General features: G+C 45.4%; 1 protein-coding gene across 5 annotated transcripts in view; it reads left to right on the top strand.

Moving 5' to 3' along the window:
* Positions 1–20,538, top strand: part of PCGF3 (polycomb group ring finger 3) — a 533,880-nt gene that overhangs the window by 43,476 nt on the left and 469,866 nt on the right. For all 5 annotated transcript variants that reach the window (XM_029602733.1, XM_029602715.1, XM_029602687.1 and 2 more), the window contains exon 2: positions 9,644–9,791. Coding sequence is in view for 1 of the 5 variants with exons in the window: in XM_029602687.1 (XP_029458547.1) it covers positions 9,781–9,791 (11 nt within the window). In the remaining 4 variants the exon portion in view is untranslated. The remainder of the gene's footprint in view (positions 1–9,643; positions 9,792–20,538) is intronic.

Raw genomic sequence — 20,538 nt, 5'->3', positions numbered from 1 at the left:
CCAAGAACTGATGGGTAGGCCAAGGCCTCCGACTTGTCCCAATTTATTCTCAGACCTGAGAACATACCAAAAACTTGAAACAATTCCAAAAGGACAGTCAGGGAGCGCTGTGGGGAGGTAAGAAAAACTAAAATGTCATCTGCAAAAGCAGAATATTTAAAAATCTCCTTTGTCAGGGAGTAAAACTGCACCCCCTTAATGTTCTGGGAAGCCTGCATCGCCAGGAGCAGAGGTTCCATAGTAAGCAAAAATAACAGGAGATAATGGACAACTTTGACGAGTACCCCGTAGCACTGGGAAAGGGAAGGCTAGCATCCCATTTACGGACAGCAAGGCTACGGGATCATTATAAAGTAACTGAATAGCTTGAAGAAAGAACCCATGAAACCCCATTGAGGTGAGCAACTGGAACATAAAACTCCACTCAACCCGATCAAAAGCCTTTTCGGCGTCCAGACTCACCATCAGAAATGGGATGTCTGAACGCCGGCACAACGCCATTGCTGCGGCCACCCGCCAGATATTGGTTAATGCGTTAACGCCTTTTGACGAATCCCACCTGCCCCGGCTGAATTAAGGTTGGCAAGATGCTCCCCCATCGATCCGCCAAAATTTTTGCTAAGAGTTTGTGGTCTACATTCAGCAAGGAGATAGGGCGATATGTAGCCAGCTGCAACGGGTCCTTACCAGACTTTGGAATTAAGGTCACATGGGCCACATTACCGTGAAGGGGGAAGGAGCCCTGGTCTATCAAATTTTGAAGCACCATTGGGAGGAGATTTGTAAGAGGGTCCACTAAGCATTTATAAAACTCAAAGCTAAAACCATCGGGCCTGGGCGCTTTTAACTTTTTGGCATTATGAATGGCTGCTCGAACCTCCTCCGCCTTGATAGGTTCATTCAACCAACGCTGCTGTGCCACAGTAATGGAGGGCAGAGAACTCATCCCAATTCTCCTGATTCCACCCCTCTGACTTATAAAGAGAAGTATAATATTCTTGAAAACTGGTTAGGATGTCTGGTGTATTATTAACTATTTGATCTCTAGAGGTCCGTAGAGCAGGAATATGGTGAGAACCCCCTAGCGGATTTGACCAAATTGGCTAGCATTTTCCCTGACTTATTCCCAAACTGATACAGCTTAAACTGATAATATAGGACAGTTTTTTTTCCCCCTCTGATGGAGGAGAGAATTTATCGCTGTTTGCAAGGAAACATAAGCTGCTCGATGTTGGGGGGGACTGCAGAGCTATTAGAGCCCGTTTAGCCTTTTGGAGTTGGGCACTGAGAAGTAAAAGCCTTTTATCCAAGGATTTTCTCCAGTGGGCAACATAGGAGATAATGTCTCCCCGTAATACCGTCTTTGCGGCCCTTTATTATTTATCCTGACCCTAGAGCCCTTATTAACAAAATTACATGAAGGGCTACAAGCACATGTGACCTATCAGGTCATGCATTGTAGGAAGCAGTTTAACTTTAAAGACCAGGATTTTTTACACTACCTACTGCTCCGCAGCTTCATTTCTGCGTTGCCCAACCTATCAGGCTCCATACAAGGCTCAGGGCCCTTTCAAAGACTTATGGGTCTATATGGGTGAGGGAGAGACACTCTTTGGCGACTTTATATAAATTCCTTCATTCTATTACTACATATTATACTTTGCAAGCCCTAACCTCTTTATGGAGCCAAGACCTGGGGACACATCTGGAAAAAGATTTGCAGGAGAGCCTGTTGTTGTTCAGTTGTGCACTTATTTCCACTCCCATTAGAGAACAACACTTAAGAATTTTGCATAGAATTGTAGTAACTCCATATAAGGCCCACCAGATGAAACTTAGGGACAGTCCCAGTTGCCAGAGATATGGGGAACCTATTGCAACCCTGCATCACAATTTTTGGGACTGTCCTCCTATAAACCAATTCTAGACACAGGTACGAGGGTTCTTCCAGGATAAATTAAAGTGCATGATACCAGACCAGGCTGCCCTTTGTATACTGAGTATTGGTATAGATGAATTGGGCTCAGTGCACAGGCTTCCTGTGACGAAGGGCCTATGTGTGGCACGGAGATGTATTTTATTGCGCTGGGTGACAGGAGATGCCCCCACTTACTCACTGTGGTACGTTGAAATGTTAAACCTACTAATATTAGACTTTAAATCCTGGTGCCTGGGATGCAGGGACAAAGTGACCAAATGATTCTCTAGTATTTGGGAACCTTTTCTTGCCCAATTGAAACCAACCTTGCAGGCCAGATTTCGGGTCCTAGGTACATCAAAGTCATAAGATGTTGATATCTCTGGTATCACCCCTACCATACCACCAAGAGGGTTAGAAAAAGCTTATCTGCATAATTCTTATTCTCTTCTCTCGCATCCTACTGTACAAAAGAGAAAACTGGGAGGGGGGCAAAACGGAGGGTGGGTGGGTTAGGGAGACTGGACAAGGGGGAAATTGTTGTAAACCTGTTCCTGTTTATATGTATCCATAATTATATGTTCCTAATTTAAATACAAAATTGCACGCCCAGGAGAGGTGCCTGGGCGCGTGTTGGGAGAGTGGGTGCTCAACACAGAGCCCCAGCTCTCCTGCATTTTTTAATGAATCAGCCTGATTGTTAGTTTTTTTTGTCAATATATCTTTATTGAGAAATACAACAGTAACAAACAATGGAAGACAGTTAATGTTTGGGAGAAAAAAACTGGGTAGGAATACTACCTTGATTTGGAAGACAGATTACAGAGAGATTTAAAACTCTTCAAAAAAAAGTTTAAAAACATGGCTTTTCAAACAAGTGTTTTACAGTGAGAATGGAGAATAAGAAAAATGAACTAACAGGCAGCTGAACATCAACACACAGCACAAAGTCACCTAGATGGTATTTGCGTATTTTTATTATTTTACTTCTATTTAACTACTAATACTAGATAAAGACAGTAGAAAGTACTGTACTTGTATAGTTATGCTATTAATCATAAGTTGACAAGATCCACGTCAATTATCATATAGCTTATATTTGTTAAAATGTGTAACCGAAACTTTGTTGGCACTTTGTTAGAAAGAAATCTGAACATTACTATATGTGCCTTTCTGTAAACCGTTGTGATGGTGCAAAGCTAAACGACAGTATAGAAAAGATTTTAAATAAATAAATAAATTTAATTTTCCTAGCGTGTAGCAGATGGACTCAAAACAAGTGGGTATAGTGTGCTCGTGCTAGCAGTTGGAGACGGATCTGACGTCAGCACGGGTACATATACCCCCGCAGGAAGTGCAGCAATTCAGTAATTTCCTTCTCCAAAGCAGTTTGGAGCTACCCACGCTCGCTGAGCGTTTTTCCAAATTCTAACGACTAAATTCCTAGAAGAAACCTACCTGAAGACGAGCCCCGCACTCCTGAGGTGATACCATTCGGTCACTCCCCCAGTTGAGTTTCCCGAGGTGATTTCCGTGGTCCCTCGGAGGTGAGTGTCTTGGTCCGGTGGCTGGTTTGCGGCAGGGACCCAGCCCCCGAGTGAGAAGGGCTCGGGCGCGGCTTGGCCCCCGAGTGAGACGAGTTCGGGTGCGGCCTAGAGGCAGCCTCGGTCCCAGCGTGGACTTGGCCCCCGAGCGAGACGAGTTCGGGCGCGGCCTAGAGGCAGCGGATGCACCTCCTCGAGCGCGGCGGTGACGGTAATCACCCTCTCCCCCCGCAGCCGGAGACCGCCCGGGTTGCAGCCGGGAAGCGCCGAAGACAAGGTAAAGGCGTACGTTTTCTTGTTGGTCTCCGAGGAACTGAGGAGTAGCAGAGTCTGCCTACGTGGCAACCCGCCAAGGGGGTCGCCATTTTGCCTGTCTGCTCGCCGACGCCTTCTGTCCTGGTTCGCAATAAGCACTGTTAGGCGCCCGTCGCTAAGCGCATACTGTTAGGCGCCCGCGGCTATGCGCATAGGCGCCAGTTGCTAAGCGCACGTTGAGAGACACGCTGATACGCACAAGTTGCTAAGCGCCCGCGGCTAGGCGCATGCTGATAGGCGCATGCTGATAAGTGCGCGTTCATAGGCGCCAGTGGATAGGCGCACGTTGTTAGGCACACGTCTTTCGCACATTTTACAAAGCGCAGACTCTAGCTGGGTTAATAGACGAAATGGAGCGTAAGAGAGCCCATGCGTCTACGGAGCCAGCACCTCCAGAATCAGGCATAAGCCTCTGCTCTGCATGCAACCTCAGAGCCACACAGTGTGAGGAAGCAGACTCCCTATGTGCCCAGTGTGAAGAGGCCCTGGGAGCTCCAGGCCAGGATCGGTCGCAACCCAGCGTACTTGCCAGTTCCTCGGGGAACATCCCGGACCTAGCAGGCAGCGGGGAGCTGCCAGGGAACCCGAGAGACCTGGTGCCCCTAAGGCCAGATTCGGCCTCGCTTTCCTGGGTGGAATTATTTAAAGGGATTCATGCCTTTGTCACAATGCAGGCTGCGCCCCGAACAGGTCCATATGTACCGGATGACCCGGCCCCTGGACCCTCAAGGCCTAGGCACAGCTGCTCGCCACCCGGAAGCCCCACTTATGGGGATTCAGATTGCCCTGAGGAAGATGACTAGCCCTCCGAGGAGGGAGAATTTCCCTCTGGGATTGAACCATATCGGACCATGAGGCGCTTCTTTCTGAAAGAGGCTCTTTCAGGCCTGATCTCTCAATGCCTGTCGGAACTGGCTCTTCCGGGCCATGACACCCCGGGGGAACTGAGAATGAACCCCCTGTTAGAGGGCCTGCGTCTAATGACTCACCATTTTCCCCTCCTACAAGCAGCACAGCAGCTAATCGATCTGGAATGGAATGCGCCGGAGGCCTCATTCAAAGGGGGTCGGGTCTTTGCTGGCATGTACCCCTTAGACCCGGCAGCTAAGGAAATGCTGGCGTGCCCTCAGGTAGACGCCATAGTAAGTGCAATTGTGAAGCGCACCACCATTCCGGTGGAAGGGGGGATGGCCCTCAAGGATACACATGACCGGCGCATGGACGCCATTTTGAAACAAGCCTTTGAGGTGGCAGCCATGTCCCTACGAATTGCGACCTGCTGCACCGTGGTGACGCATTCCTGTTTATCACAGGCCAGGAACAACACCCCGGGAGAAGAGATGGAATCAGCTCTCTCGTTTCTCACTGACGCAGCCTCCGATCTAGTCCGTACGGCAGCCAAGGGAGTATCATCCACTGTGGCAGCCAGGAGGAGGCTCTGGCTACGTAATTGGTCCGCCGACTCCTCTTCCAAGACACGTCTCACGAGAATGCCCTTTAAGGGATCCCTCCTGTTCGGCAGCGACCTCGAGAAACTGGCCAATAAATGGGGCGCTTCTCCATTACCCCGTCTACCAGAAGACAGGCCAAGGAGGAGCCAGCGCCCGTTTCCTAGACCATCTAGAGGTAGAAACTCGCAGCGCTTCAACCCATACAGGACTCGCTACCAAGCACCTCGTCCACAGGCCAGGAATCAGTCCTTTCGGACTAAGTGCAACAAGGGAACGGCGCGGGTTCGGGACCCGGCCGCACCCCACAATGACAATCAGCCGACCCATCCGGGGGTAGCAGCCATAGGGGGCAGGCTAACCCTCTTCTACCACAGGTGGGTCGAGATTATTTCGGACCAGTGGGTCCTAGCCATCATCCGAGAAGGGTACTACCTGGACTTTCTTCGGCTCCCACCGGACAAGTTTGTGGAATTTCCGTGTTCACCTCTCAAGAGGATGGCACTAGCGGTTACCTTGCAGAGGCTCCTGTCCCTAAAAGCCATAATCCCAGTGCCTGCAGGGGAGATACATTCTGGGCATTATTCCATTTATTTCATAGTGCCCAAGAAGGACACCTACGAGTACCCAGCTTTCGCATGGAAACTCTACGGTCTGTCAAAAATTCAGTTCAGCCAGGGGAGTTTCTCACATCCCTAGATCTGTCGGAAGCCTACTTGCATATCCCAATTCATCAGGATCACCAGCGCTATTTACGCTTCCAAGACCTGAATCAACACTTCCAGTTCCGAGCTTTACCCTTCGGGTTAGCCACCGCGCCGCGAATCTTTACCAAGGTCATAGTAGTGGTGGCGGCGTCCCTCAGGAAGGAAGGAATTCTCGTCCATCTCTACCTGGACGATTGGCTGATCAGGGCAAAGTCCCCGGAGGAGAGCCACCAGGCAACCAACAGAGTTATATCTCTTCTGGAGCGCCTAGGATGGGTAGTAAACCTGAACAAGAGTTCCCTACGGCCTTCTCAGTCGCTGGAATACCTAGGAGTCCGATTCGACACCCCGGAAGACAAGGTCAGTTTGACCTCCAAGAGAAGATCAAAGCTCCGGAATCGTCTGCAAGCCCTGCTGAGCGCCACCCGGCCCACGGCTTGGGATTACTTACAGGTCCTCGGCCTTATGGCATCCACTCTGGAGGTGATACCATGGGCGCGGGCTCATATGAGACCGTTACAACGTGCCCTCCTATCTCGGTGGAGCCCACGATCACAGAACTACACCACACACCTACCTTTACCAGCCAGAGTGCGGAATCAGTTACGGTGGTGGTTGCAACCCGGCCACATGAGCCGGGGGTCAAGAATGTCCTCCCCAACCTGGTTCCTGCTCACGACAGATGCCAGCCTGAACGGATGGGGAGCACACTGCGAAGAACTCACCGCCCAAGGGCGGTGGAACAGAGAAGAGTTGGGGTGGAACATCAACCGACTAGAGGCATGGGCAGTCAGGCTAGCGTGCCTGCGATTTGCCCACAGACTTCGCAACAGAGCGGTCAGAGTGATGTCAGACAACGCCACCACGGTGGCATACATCAACCAACAGGGCGGAACCAGAAGCCAACAGGTATCCCTAGAAATAGCCCCCCTGATGACTTGGGCGGAAGCGAATCTCCAGGACATCTCTGCCGTTCACATCACCGGGAAGGACAACACCACGGCAGACTTCCTCAGCAGAGAAAGCCTAAATCCAGGGGAATGGCAGCTGTCGCCCACAGCTTTCCAGATGATTGTGGATCGGTGGGGGACGTCGGGCATGGAGCTACTAGCAGACAGGTCCAACACTCAAATACCCAGATATTTCAGCCGCAGGCAGGATCTGCTATCCCAGGGGATCGATGCCCTGGTACAGCCATGGCCGCAGGGGATTCTGCTATATGCCTTTCCTCCATGGCCCATGCTGGGCGCCATCGTACACAAGATTCAGCGGCACAGAGGCCTAGTTCTTCTAGTAGCCCCGGACTGGCCTAGAAGACCCTGGTACACAGACATGAGAAGACTACTGGCAGGGACTCAATTTCCCCTTCCTCCACACAGGGACCTGCTGCGGCAAGGTCCCATCCTCCACGAGGATCCAGCTCAATTCTCTCTTACGGTCTGGCCATTGAGAGGGCTAGACTGAAGAAATGAGGATACTCGGGGCCGGTAATAGATACACTTCTCCGAGCACGCAAGTTCTCCACATCACTAACATATATAAGGATCTGGAGAGTATTTGAAGCTTGGTGCGAAACTCACAGCACCAATCCACATGCCGCGAAGATCCCTATCATTTTGGATTTCCTGCAAGATGGACTTCAGAAGGGTCTGTCCCTCAATTCCATCAAGGTCCAAGTAGCAGCGCTATCCTGCTACGGTCCTCGGAGTGACGGCAACAGCATCGCCACACACCCAGACGTTTCCCGTTTCCTGAAAGGAGTCAAACACATTCGCCCGCAACTGAAGTGGCCAGTGCCCCTGTGGAACCTCAACCTAGTGTTGGAATTTCTAGCGGGACACTCCTTCAGACCCCTTCGAGGCCTGTCCCACCGTTTGTTAACCTTGAAGATGGTATTCCTGCTGGCTGTATGCTCAGCACGCCGCATCTCAGAGCTACAAGCACTGTCCTGCCGTGATCCGTTTCTCAGAATCACTCTAGAGGCTATCCATCTTCGCACGGTTCCTTCCTTCTTACCCAAAGTGGTCTCACGCTTCCACCTCAACCAAACCATATCCTTGCCTACCACGGAAGGTTTGAAGAAGTCGGAAGAAGGTCGAATACTACGCCATCTTGACATCGGCAGGCTACTGTCCAGATACCTGGAAATGTCAGAAGCAGTACGAAAGACGGACCACCTGTTCGTCCTTCACAGCGGGAAGAAGCAAGGGGAAGCGGCCTCACGGGCAACCATCGCCCGCTGGATCAAAGAAGTTATCAAGGCAGCCTACGTAGAAGCAGGGAAACACCGCCTCTATGGGTCAAGGCTCACTCTACTAGAGCGCAAGCAGCCTCTTGGGCAGAAACTAGGATGCTGTCGCCTGCAGAGATATGTAGAGCGGCAACGTGGTCCTCCCTCCATACCTTCTCCAGATTCTACCGTCTGGACGTCCAGGCCAGGGAGGACACAGCATTTGCGAGGGCAATCCTGAATGGACCTCGGGCAGCCTCCTGCCCAGTCTGGGAGTAGCTTTTGTACATCCCACTTGTTTTGAGTCCATCTGCTACACGCTAGGAAATGTAGAGATTACTTACCTGATAATCTCCTTTTCCTTAGTGTTTGCAGATGGACTCAGCATCATGCCCGGCTGCCGGTATACAAGGGAATTCACCGACTCACGGTAAGCCATGTTTTTCTCTTATAATAGGGCATCCACCCTGCCGGGTGTCGACGCCTTCCGGTTGAGAACTCTGGCGGTCTCCAGCTACTATCAATCGGTCAGGGTAATCCTGTTCATTTAATCGATCGGTCAGCTACAGCTTTTGCAAGGAAGATTACTGAATTGCTGCACTTCCTGCGGGGGTATATGTACCCGTGCTGACGTCAGATCCGTCTCCAACTACTAGCACGAGCACACTATACCCACTTGTTTTGAGTCCATCTGCATACACTAAGGAAAAGGAGATTATCAGGTAAGTAATCTCTACATTGTCTTCTACTGTATGTTACTAATTTTCTGGTTATGTAAATAATCAAAATAAGAGATTTACATAACCAGAAATTGTGAAAATTAGTGAAGTATACTTTTTGGTAAGTGTGATGTTTTCTTTCAACTTGCAGGATTAAGCAAAGTTGCTTACCTGTAATGGGGGTTCTTCATAGACATAAATCAGCCATATATGTATAACTTGCTCTTCTCCCTGGAAAGTTGACTGCTATGCTTAGCTCTGGAAGAGCGGTTTACAAGGGTGGGTACATGTGAAAACTCCTGCACATACTCAAATACTTATGAACTTTGAGAAGAGGTGTCTGTGTGACTCTGCTATTGGATGATGTCACCCACTGGTCATGACTGATTTATTCTGTCTACGTAGAATCCCCATTAGAAGTAAGCAACTTTGCTTTATTTGTTTCCTGGTCCATGTAATTGCCTTTTTGTTCTTGTAGCTTTTTGCTCTTGGGTCCTTCAGTCTGCTTATTTTGGTGGGTACATATATTCCATCACATTTGTATTTATCAAAGTGCTAACTCGTATTCAGGCAAGTGAGAGAGAACTTGCAGACTTGGATTTGAATTCTAAAGTGTACTGGCAATAATTTTAAATATTCTACCCACACTAGGAAGTGTAATGGGAAGTGGTGTGTATTAAAAGGGAAGAATACCACTTAGATTTATAGCACATTGTATTCCGGTTGGTTACTACCATGTTAATGAAGGAATTTTTATTTTAGGGTTATTCAGGTCTTCTCATGGAAATGCAGTGAACAGCCATCTACAGGCAATTCTCAGGGCACCAACATATTAAGACCATCTCATTTATCTCAGAACTTTAACCTCGCCTGGGACATCTCCTGCCACACGGATTGGCATGTCAGTCAAGTAAGTTTGTTAAAAAGGCATATTACTTTGTAGTACAGAGCAAAAATATAGATAAGAACCAATCCTAATAGTGTGCATCTATGCTATCCAAACATGAACAAATGTGCCAACTAGTGTTTGCAGTGAAACTAAGCATTTAAAACGGAGGCTAGAAATATGTTCCAAAAGTAAATGTTTGGAAATTCATTGTTTGGTCATTGATTAAAAAAAAAAAAAAAATGCCAACTTTGGAACTTAATGGTTACAGGGAAAATAAATAACCTTTCTCTGAAAAGGCAAATCACCAGTCACACATATAGGTGATTTTGTCTGATAATGTCGACACAGGACATGTTTCTGGAGCTTTCCAGGCAAAACTTGAAGGTCCTTTTGAGTGGGCAGAACAGTTCCCATGTCCCCTTTTTTTGTGATTTTAAATTTTCTTGTTTTCAGTGTTCCTGTCAGACTCCTGATTTTACCTGTTTCTGACCAGCCTTCCAGGCTGCAGAATTCCTTTCTATTGTCTTTTTTTTTTTTGCAGTGCATTTGCCATGAACGCTTAGGTGAAACTCAGGACAGAGCGTTTTCCATTGCAAACCTGATCATGTGGAATACCCTTCCAAATCAGCTTCAACTGATTGATTATCCCAAGCAGTTTAGGAAATTGTTAAAAACCCATTTGTTTACCTTAGCTTATGGTTCCTGAAGAATACATGTTAGATGAATTCCAGTCTGAGTTGTACTGTTATATTTACATTTTTTATGTCATGTCTGATTTTACTATATGTGTAATTTTGTTACCTGCCATGAATGTAAGATATGTGCAGGATGTACATTTTAATAAATATGAAATATAGGAAATCTCTTATCCTGGGCTGTGACAGTGATAGGGCCATGATTATTAGTTTAGGTCTTTTTCTCCTCAGATTAGCTGGGGTTGGGGATACTGCTGAGACAGCATTCAAAGGCCTCTGCTTGGGAGGGTGTCATAATCATGCAACAGTGACTCCCATTGGCCAGATTTAGGGCTCATTAGTGTAGAGTTCCAGAGGAAGCCCTGGTGTATGGTTCCCATCTCTCAGCGAGTTAAGATGATATAAAATAGTGAAAAAATCCCTGGGCATATGTGACTGATTGCTCCTGGAGCAAGATCCAACTCTGGTTCCGATTTAAGATGGAAATATAAAGTAGGAGTAAACAGGGGCGGATTGGCCTATTGGGGGATCGGGCTTCCCCTGGTGGGCCGGTCTAGCTGGTCACATGGTCTCGACATAACATGCCATACTGGGTCAGACCAAGGGTCCATCAAGCCCAGCATCCTGTTTCCAACAGTGGCCAATTCAGGCCATAAGAACCTGGCAAGAACCCAAAAACTACGGTGTGTCAGCCGGCACACCGATGCATCACTGACATTGCAGGCACATCGGCACGGCTGTCGGACGCATCGGTGCGGGCATCGGATTGCCAATGAGTTGAGGCCACCGGTGCACTACTACATTGTCGACATCGTCCGCTGATGCACCAATTCAACCACGAGATCGCTGGTGCACCGATGCATCGCCGCGCCCGCAGGCGTCTTGATGGTGTGGCAGTGCCTCGGCAGCTGGCGCGCCGAGGCACTGGGAAAGAGAAGCGTGGCCTCAATGCTGCATCGATCCAGCCATGGCCAATTGGGCGCACTGGGGTGGCGCCGCGAGAGCGGTGCGTGCGGAGAGTGCACAGACATCACTGCGAGCATCTGGCGTGCTGCGACATCGGCGCTGGTGCCAAGCGCTCCAGAGCTGTTGTCTGCCAGCAACAGACCGTTTGCAAAAAAAAAAAATAATAACGCTGACGGAGACTGGCATGCTGGAGCCCGGTTCGTCCGCAGACACGATTTGCCACCTACACAGTTCGTATGGTTGATCACAGATTATTGCTAACACCGTGAGGATGCCGCTTTCCCCGTGGAAATATGCTGACTGGTTTGCAGTTTGAGGGTTCATGCTAACCAGTAACCCTGTCTCAACTCCCAGTTGATGGCCTTGAGGGACAATTCCTAAAAATACTCCCTTGTTGCTTCCCCCGTCTCGTAATGTCAACTGGAAAAGCAAATAAAGGATTCCTTTTCCACAACGTTCACCTTCCACATCGCTCGGTGGCGGTAGAATCGCTAATCCAAGCGTCTGGTAACTCCACAATACACCGAGGGACCATAAGTTACTGATGGATTTAAAAAAGAAAAAAGAGCCATTTCATTTCATGGCTCACAACCCCCAAGTTAACCACCAGTTTGCATTGCACATATCTTTGTTGCTATCCAGGGGAAAAAAAAAATTTCCACCAAACCTTGCCTCAATGCCTTGGCCTCGAGTGCGGGTGGAAGCACGTCCTAACCTCAGTTCCGAAGATTTTGGGGTCTCCTTGTGACTTCGGATACCTAGAAAGTTGACCACCTTCCATGCTTATGTAATAGCATGACAGCTGGGCATAGTTACCATATCGTCCAGTCCTCTTGTTCGGAGATAGATTTCATCAATACGGTCACAAGGCTTGATTAAAAAGTAAACAGCATTTCGTTTCCTGGCATCTCCTCAACGTCCATTCTGTTATGATGTCTCTGTTCAGCTTTGGCCCTCTACCATTAAAAAAAAACCCCAAAACTGAGGGGACAATAACTCTTCAAGCCTTATTCCTATTATAAGCCTACTGTCTTATTTATTTAACAGCTTTTCTATACCAGTATTACTGGTTACATCATACCGGTTCACATCTAACTGAAGGTGGAAAATACATTAAACAGGGGCAGGGGGTGAGAGTACAGATAACAAGAGCAAAAAGAAGATCTATGCAGGAACAGGCATAGAGGAATGGGACAGAGGAGAGATAACAAGGATGTCTTCCCACCATCGAAACAATCAGCTGATCAGCAACACAGCGTCTTAAGACGCTTTGCAAGCCACGGCATCCTACGGATCCTCAACCTAAAAACCCAGTTGAAGTGGGATAAAGTTGTCCACTTATACCCAGTCTGAAAATCACAATACACTTATCTTTTCACTACCTGATATTCTACAATAGACTATAACACTGCAGAATGACTACTTCTAGTCCTTTCCTCATTTCTTCATCACGGGAATCGCACTGCCTTTGAAACAGGCATACACTTGCTCACCGAACCTCCTCAATTCCTGAGGTCATATACATTGTTTCCAGGTGGTCAATCGTTCGGCCCATCAAACTCTTCTATTCGGCCTTGCTACTTCCCCCACGGTTTTCAAATATCTGGCAGTAGTAGCACTGCCCCATTCGTCGTCAGAAGGAGCACTATTTCCTTATCGGAACGATTGACCGCTAGTACCGTCCAGTCCAATGCTACTAAGGGGTTATATTGGCAGCTGATTCTGGCCTAGGCAATTGAGCATTCCTACTCCACTACAAAAAAAAAAAAAGGGAAACCCCTCAGCATTGGAGCCTCTTCAACCTGAAATTCATAGGAGCCTACAGTCGCACAACTCACAACAAGGTTTCCTACCTCATCCGAGAACATTAACTCTCTTCGAATGTTCTTTAAATCTGCTCCCTGTACTACAGTGACAGCTCGCCAGGCCCTAACTGTTTTCTACAACGCATTCAGCAGCCCTCTACGTAATTCCACATTCGCGCCCTGCATCTGTGCTGCCTGTAATATGGCCTCATACGCCTATAGCCTCCATTTTTTATCCATGCTTTGACCAATCATATCCTTGGCCAGCAGTAAAACAAAAAAAACCCCCAACTAAATAAATAAATAAATAAAAAGAATGTTGAATCCAAGATGGGTGGTTACTTCCGCTCTCATATCAAAGAACTCACTTCTGCGTTCCCTGCGACATCATAATACCACAGCATTGGCAACAATTACAGACACAAGCTCTGTACTTCATTAGGATGTACGCTGCATATAAACCTTCAAGCACTCACTGTGATCAGACTTACCCTTCTGACCTCCAGTATTCCATACAAATGAAGAATAGTCATGATTCACACTGGATCCAACTCCAGTTTTCTCTTAAACAAAGCAGACAACCCGGTTCAGAAAACCTCTACGATGAAGCAGTTCAGATACTTGATCGCACTCACCGAGTATCCATCTCACTTCAATCTCCTTATCTGCCTGGAATTCATGATTCCAGAGCGGACAAACTCAACATCTTGTCCCATCCCCACACTGTGGAACTGACTACAAAGCTAATTCAAGAATAAGAGATCTGACTACAGTGGAGCTCTTATAACACTGTACAACTGAAACATTAGAGTTCCTTTGTCAATTTCTCTGAGATAACTCAGACTTCAGATGCTTTTCTCATCAATGGGTCACATCACACCTTTATTCGTTCCCTCCATCACCAATCATCTCAAATTCCAGGGATGCATGGACAACCAGAGGGATCTGCCATAATTGCGGTATGCAAAAAAACCCAAAAAGAACCAAGCGGATCGTTTCCTCATCGCGCCAGCATGGCCACAGCATCCAGGATAGTTATTTACGTCTGCTTTCCACCCGCAATCCAATTCTCCTGGACGCTAGCTCATGGCTTCTTCCCTAAAACAGGGAGGCATCCTCTCCTCCCTACACCTTGGGCAGGGAGATTACTGGGCTCGCTTATGATAGTTTTCTCCTATCCTCAGGGAAACTATCCAACACATTCCAGTACAAGGATATTTATCCCGCTACATTCCCAAGTATTCATCAATGGGGGGTAACCTCCATAACTCGACCACCTGGCTGACTTTCCTACCTCCATCTATAATACTGTAGGAACATTGTGACTCCTCGCTACACGTTCCTATAAGCACCATTACAGCTTATCACCTTCATCTACATGGAAGTCCTATTTCATATTATTCCTTGGTATACAGATTCTTGTAGGGTATATACGTCTACCTTTACAAAGACCACCGATACCGTAGAACATTTATATGGTCATCGAACAGATAATGCCTTTCATACTGTGCACCTCTGGACATGGAGTCACCTTCGATTCCTCTCATGGAAGGTGTTTTTCCTGCTTGCTTTGACTTCTACAGGGACACCAAGTGAGTTGCAACTACTGCTTCTCTATCCTATTTCTCATCGGTATCGCTTCGACAAGGTGACCTTCCGCACTTGCCCGAACTGTCTATTGAAGATAAATTCCAGTTTTTCTACATTACCCAGGCCGTCACCTTACCCAAGTTCCACTCAAAGCTTCTGACAGATACAATGGGACAGTAGTTACATACCTTTGATGGAAAGCGTGCGCTAGCATACTACGAAAAGCTCACTTTATCACCCAGTCGACCCTCACAGCTGTTTCTTTCGTCAACCCAGACGAACAGGGGCATCCACTGGCGTAATCAACTTTATCCTCAAAGATATCTAATTATGTTCAATTACCTATACTAGAAGGTGCACTCACTATCTGCGTACCTAAGGACACTTCATGTCCATGGAATGGCAACCTTGATTGCCTCTCACTCTCTCCATCAAGAGCCTGTTATGGGCATTTGTAAAGCGATGACTTGGTCATTGCTCTACATTTTTCACGCTCAAATGGTGGATGATCCCTTTGCGACAGACTATCCTACAGAAGTGCAAAATTCCAATCACATACCGCCTTCATAGGAACTGTCAGCCACTATTATCGTGTTGAGCAAAAAAAAAAAAAAAAATTAAATGACATATACTGGTTGCTCAGTACGTCAGCTGGGGACTCCCATACAGCATGGCTAATTCAGCTGCTTATCTACATGAAAAGAGCAAGTTTGCTTACCGTAAACGGTGTTTTCCATAAATAGGAGATGAATTAGCCATGCTGACCCGCCCGCCTCCCCGGACAGTTCTAGCACACCTACCTTGGGAGGGAGGGAGTACGTAGCTAAAAGTCTTTGATAGACTTTGAGAGCTCTGCCACCTAGTGGCATGGAGGACGTACCCATACAGCATGGCTAATTCATCCATCTACGGAAAACACTGTTTACGGTAAGCAAACTTGCTCTTTCAGTTGAAATAGACACAACACAAGATATTAGTGTTGCTGACTAGATGAGTATAGTTCTTCGCTCCATGATACCAGAGCAAGCTCCTCAAGGACGATTGATTGCTGTTATTCAGTGCACTTCAGCAACAGGGCAGTCTCTAAAGGAATCCGTTTGCAAGGTTTCGCAAGATGCTGGAATAAATGTTGAAAATATTATCGGCAATGCAACAAACAGATGGTGCTGCAAACATGCAAGGTATCTACAATGGAGTTACTGCTCATCTATCAGAAGTTGCACCTGGTCAAATTCATATTTGGTGCTATGCCCATGTACTGAACCTAGTTATGATTGATGCCACAGACACAGCTGATTTTGGAAGCCTTTTTACTTTGCTAAATACAAGTGCTGTTTTCATCAAAGAATCTCATAACCGAATGGACATCTGGACAGAACTCACAGAAATGATGGGAGAGGTTCGCCACCTGAATACCATAGGAAAAACTAGATGGTGGTCAAAAGATGATCTTTTGTCTAAAATCTTTGGTAAATTCAATGATCCATCAAACTGCTTGTTTGTAATCTTGTTGAAGACACTGACAAAGATTGCCTCCATAGTGAATGGTGAAACTTGGCTGAAAGCAACAATGCTCAAAAACTCTTTACACTCATTTAAAATAATTTTAACAGTTATGTTTTGTAGGGTTTGGGTGGACCCTTGGACACTGTGGCAGCTGACCACGCCCATGGGGGAAAGTCCCATGAGGGGCCACAGGTCAGGCTCAGCTCTGGACACACAAACACAGATTATATCTTTTATTAGACAGTTTATGAAGCTACCAGAGGTGGCGGTAGCGAGTAGAAGATGGAGCTCGGCTGAGCTAGTATCCCTCAGGGCGCTGGAACAGCGGCTTCTCCAGTAGAAGTGCTGTAGGAAGAAGAACTGAGAAAACACCGGTATAGAAAAACTAAATAAAATGAGTACACTGAGATATTCAGAGTCCCCAGTATGGAGAAGCCCCGAGATAGGGAGAGCTGGCCCTTGAGCAGCGAGTACCAGATCCCTGGGCACAGAGACTCGTTGACAAGTACTCACGTAGCAGTTCTCTGTGGAAGATGGCACTGGTGCTGGAACGGAGGCAGGCCCTCAAGGAGCAGCAAGTACCTGGTTCCAGGGAAACAGCTCTGAGGAGTAGATGGTAGTAGTACTCACAGATGGTGTCTGTAGCGAATTCTTCCAAGTAGAAGAGGAGATGGACACAGGCAGCGAGTCAAGGAACATGGGCCCTCGAGGCGTAAGTACTGGTTCCTGATAGTGACCTGAAAGAAGCAGAGAGGCCCCCGCGGAGCAGGTACCTCGTTAACAGCAAAGAGTCCAAATAGAAATTGGAGGCAGAGTAGCTGGGTACGGAGAGCGAATCCCATCCGTAGGAATTACCCTTGCTAACTCAAAGGCTAGCAATAAACAGGCTTAAATATCTGGGCAGCGTGATGTCATCACAGGGGGATGCCCCTGAGGTTCGCGCCATAGAGGAAATAAGAATGAGGACTGTGCGGTGCGCACAAATATCTTCTGACACTACCAACTACACAAGTATCTTGTGAACGAAGTTTTTCAAAACTAAAATTTATCAAAAACCGCTTGCGAAGTTCTCTAACCTCTGCTCATCTGGAAGCATTCATGCTCATGTACTGTGAGCCAGACTTCCTGCAAAAAGTATCAGAAAAAGAAATCGATGCTCTGGCCAACAAAAGTAAAACATATGAAAATTTCCTGAAGGTACCTCTAGACTCCAAACGAAATTGAAAGCACCTTTACCTAAACAGTGGCACTTGTGCGATAATTCAAACTTTTTCAGTGCACATTTTCTCTAAACTAGTTCTCTCACTCAATGGTAACCAGCAGCAGTCCCTTTCAGCCTGTGCTGTCTCGCTTAGTAGCAGAAGGTAGATCACCTTTCTTTATCGGAGGTGACTTGAGATCATTACAGCGAAATAGAAAAGGGACTAACTAGTTTCCAAATGATAGCCAAAAAATAACTAGTTGATGAAATCCAAGAACGCTGTCAATTCTCATTTGTCTGTGAAACCATATCTAGTCTGTTAAAATATTTTTTCTTTATTATATGACCAACAAATTCAATAAAATTATTTTAATTTTTTTGTGTAATATATTTATATTAAGAGTAAAGACCTCAGTACTGGCACAGAAACTGTGTGGCTAGTTGTTGCAGTCACTGGTCTTGATACCTCTTATTTGATTTTTACTTAAAATTTTTTGTGAACAAATGTTACTTCTTTCTCATCTTAATTATGTATAAGTTCACAATAGGACTACTTGTGTTGCAATTGAAGTTGTTTGAACTTATATTTAGGTATAATCAACTTGAGACTACGGCTCCGATCTTCAAAACAGCAACTTATACTTAATGGTATTGCCCAATTTATGATAATTCATAGAACAGAGAAACTTCATGAAACTGCATGTGTTCTATGTTTTAGAACGGATGCGTTGAATTATAAACAACTTTTCCTGTCATAAACAGTAAAAGGCACTTATCTCACAACTTGTTCTATATCTTTCTATTTTCTGTTGACAAGTGTGTGCCTGTAAAGAACACTGAGTTTTGTTCAGCCGCCAACGTTTCGCTTAACGCTGCATCAGGGCGGACTCTGCAATACGAGAAACAATCATATTATGTTCACTCTTATTTTCAATATAAATTAAAGATTTTTATTATCGTTGTAGTCTGTTATACTCACAGTTGCTTTCTTAACCTTCTGTCTTGCCTGTCGGACTTAGTCAAAATTCTCAAAACATGGCTGCCTGTTTTAAACACCAAACTTACTTGAAATGTAACCAATCCCAACTCACGTACTGATGTGTGTTGTATGACGTAGGAATTTGAAATGCTTCTTACTGCCCATGTCTAGAAGATATGTCAAATCCGTCGCTACTAATCTATCATTTTCTAATGAATTAACTGTTCCATTCAATTTTGCTGTTAAGTCCATTTGGTTCTTCAGAAAACAATTTAAAAATCCATTCTTGTTCCTTCCGATACAGCCTTTTCTCACAGTTGCCTCCTCTTGAACCTTGTTTGCTGTGATGTATTATAAACCAACGTAAATCCTGTATTCTGTGTTTTTCTGTAATACAATGTGAAACTAAAAGGAGCTGATTCTTTTTTGTTCTTTAAACAGCTCTTATGTTCGGCAATGCGTATTTTGAATGATCTAGTAGTTTGGCCCATGTAGATTTTAATACATGGACATTTTATAATATAAATCACAAAGTCAGTCTGACAGCTTGTGAAATTGTTCAATTTATGTGTATAGTGTGTGTATAAACGTGTATTCTTTCAACTCTGTTTGGTCACAGATCTTGCAATGGCTGCATTTGTAATGGCCCTTTGGTGTTCCATCAATGGTTTTCATTCTGTCAATCTTTTCACGCAAAGTCGAGGGACTTAAAATTTCTTTTAAATTTTTACTTCTAGAAAAGGCCACTATAAATTCAAGATTCTCCAATCCAGGAATCATCTTAATAAGAAACCAATGACTATGCATGCAGTTGATTATTTTACGTGATGTAGGAGAATATTTAGTTACACAATTAACTATTTGTGTGTGTTTCTTGTTTTTGATGAGGTGTCAGTAAGGCATCTCTATCGTAATATAGAGCTCTTTTGAAAGCATTTTTAATACATTTATTAGGATAGCCTCTCTTTTTGAAGTCTTGAATTAATTGTTCAGATTATTTTCTGAAGAAAGGAATATTGGAACAGTTTCGTTTATATCTTAGAAATTGGGAAAAACGTAAACTGTTTTTAAGTGGCAACGGATGTGCGCTATTGTAATGAAGCATGGTGTATTGGTCAGTGGATTTTTTTGAAAACACTAGTGACCAATTCTCCTGACTCTGTTTTCTTTAACAATACATCAAAAAATGATATTTCTCCAAAATTGTAATGCATGACAAATTGGATCTTATCACATGTATTTATCCATTTTTTAAAGGATAGTAACTCAGTTTCATTACCACTCCACAGAATAAAGATGTCATCAATGTACCATTTGTAGACAACGTTTTTGACACAAAAGGAGAGTTGTCGATCCACTCAGTTTCAAATTCTGTCATAAAGAGATTCGCAATAGTTGGGGCCATCATTGCCCCCATTACCATACCAGATATTTGTTGGTAGTATTTCTGTTGAAAAACAAAAAAAATTCTTTTTTAAAGCAATGGTGGCCAAATGAAGAATGAACCCACTAGGCACGCGATGTGGTCTTACTCTCTTATTTAAATAAAGTTGCATGATCTTCAATGCTTCGTCCTGTGGAATTGACGTATATAAGGATTTTATGTCAAGCGTGACTAACCATTTGTCTTTTATATTATCGTACAAATTTTCAATCATTTGTAAAAAAAAAAAAAAGTGGTGTCATGAATGTATGTCAAACTCAACAGCTCAAAATCTCTCAAAAAACGATCTACAAATTTAGAGTGATTCAAGTAATGATTCATTCGAAGATATAATAGGTCTCCCGGATGGATTTTGCAGAGTTTTATGAACTTTCAGTAGAACGTATACTGTAGGAACGTTCGGATGTTTGGGGTTCAAAAAACTGTGTTCTTTATTGGTCAAAAAACTTTTTGCTTTACCTATATCTATGAAATATTCAATATTTTTCTGTAATTGTTTGGAAGGATTTCCTGGTAATTTAATGTACGTGGTATCATCCTCAATTCGTTGAGTATTTCTATGATGTAATCTGCTCTGTCCAT

Source organism: Rhinatrema bivittatum, chromosome 1, assembly GCF_901001135.1.
Source record: "Rhinatrema bivittatum chromosome 1, aRhiBiv1.1, whole genome shotgun sequence".
NCBI lineage: Eukaryota > Metazoa > Chordata > Amphibia > Gymnophiona > Rhinatrematidae > Rhinatrema > Rhinatrema bivittatum.
Note: the sequence above shows the minus strand (reverse complement) of the source record. Positions and strands in the feature narration are given on the sequence as shown.